The sequence below is a fragment of the Fukomys damarensis genome, unplaced genomic scaffold (assembly GCF_012274545.1).
Source record: "Fukomys damarensis isolate Sample0158 unplaced genomic scaffold, DMR_v1.0_HiC HiC_scaffold_28, whole genome shotgun sequence".
Taxonomy (NCBI): domain Eukaryota; kingdom Metazoa; phylum Chordata; class Mammalia; order Rodentia; family Bathyergidae; genus Fukomys; species Fukomys damarensis.
Window position 1 is genome coordinate 21,311,630 of NW_022900940.1, and position 1,387 is coordinate 21,313,016.

General features: G+C 46.4%; 1 protein-coding gene across 1 annotated transcript in view; it reads left to right on the forward strand.

Annotated features, from left to right (window-relative positions):
* Positions 1 to 1,249: 1,249 nt before the first annotated feature.
* Susd5 (sushi domain containing 5) overlaps positions 1,250 to 1,387 on the forward strand; it is a 64,756-nt gene continuing 64,618 nt past the window's right edge. Inside the window, exon 1 of the mRNA XM_033756925.1 lies at positions 1,250 to 1,371. Coding sequence (XP_033612816.1) covers positions 1,250 to 1,371 — 122 coding nt within the window. The remainder of the gene's footprint in view (positions 1,372 to 1,387) is intronic.

Genomic DNA, 1,387 nt, shown 5'->3' on the forward strand with positions numbered 1-1,387 from the left:
TAAAAGCAAAGCTTAGCAGGAAGGTACAAAAAAATTAAAATTTGTTATGCTCCAACTCTCCATGATAAATGTAATAATTATCCACTGCAAGCATGTACTAAGTTTTAAAAATAAATGCTGAAAAAGCAAAGCTTAATTACTTAGAGGAGTTAATCACTAATAGTAGACTTGATAGGAAGGAATGAGGAGATATCCTTTCATTTCCCTTCAAAAATGATACGAACTGAAAGATGACACTCGTAGCAAATCAGATGTGAGTTCAGATTCCAATTCTTATTATGCAAAAGTTTGGTTTTGGCTGGGCACAGTAGCCTCACTTGTAATTCCAACACTCAGAAAGCCAAGTAAGGGTTGTAAATTCGACGCCAGCCTGGGCTAAATAGCAAGTGCAAGGCCAGCTTAGAATATGTGGTGAGATCTTGTCTCCTGTCTCAAAAGAAAAAAAGAAAGTAAATTCTTTCAAAATCTACGTTCTAGTTCACTAGCTGGAGGCAACAATATGCCCATTTTATCATGATTTGTCCAATTGTTAGTAACTGTCTTAAGTGGAAGTATTTTAAAGGGCCAATTATAGCCTCATTCGGGGTTTATAAGAGTGGAGGGCATACCTATTTGTTGACTGGTACCTGAACATGCTAGAGATTGTAAACTGTACAGCGCTATGAGTGTCCCAGATCCAACAACACTCATCTTTACCGCTCTGCCTAGGAGGAGAGTAAACCTTCCTTCCGCCACTGAACAGAACTGATGTTGAAGAGACAGGACGGGGCAAGTTAGAAGAAATCAACTCAGGGCAAATTCACCGGAACATTGTTTTACAGAGTAGATTCCCAGACGACACCAAAAGAGCTGAAATCTGAAGGGCCCCCCCCCCCCGTCACGGAGCCCTGACTTGGGAGGTGGGCGACGACGGTGGAACCCACAGCGCTCTTGGTGTTGACAACAGCGTACTAGGACGCTCTAGGAAAAGCCGTCGAATCCTTCAAATTCCTTCCGCGTCCCCGAAGATGCCCTTTTGTGACTGGAAAATAGGAATTTTGCCGTTCCAGAGGTTTCACCCTTTAGATCGCAGTTAGCAAGTTAAGTTTCTTTCTTTTCCATTAAAAAAGAAGAAAAGTTCATTCTCTGTAAGAGGAATGCCAAGTCAACCTTCCCTTTTGGAAAGGGACTGAGGACAGAGTTAGGCACCCGACTTCTAACCCGGAGGGGGTCGGCCTCACCCTGCGCCCCCGTGGCCACCCTGTCGTCGATGGTGGCCCACACAGACTGGGGATTCTTGCGCCGGCTCAGCTCTCCCCGCCTCCTTGTGCCCGCATCCTCCGCCCTGGCGGCGCCCGCGGGCGCAACCCCTTTTGGCACCGAGGCTTCCAGGTGCCCAGCGCGAAGG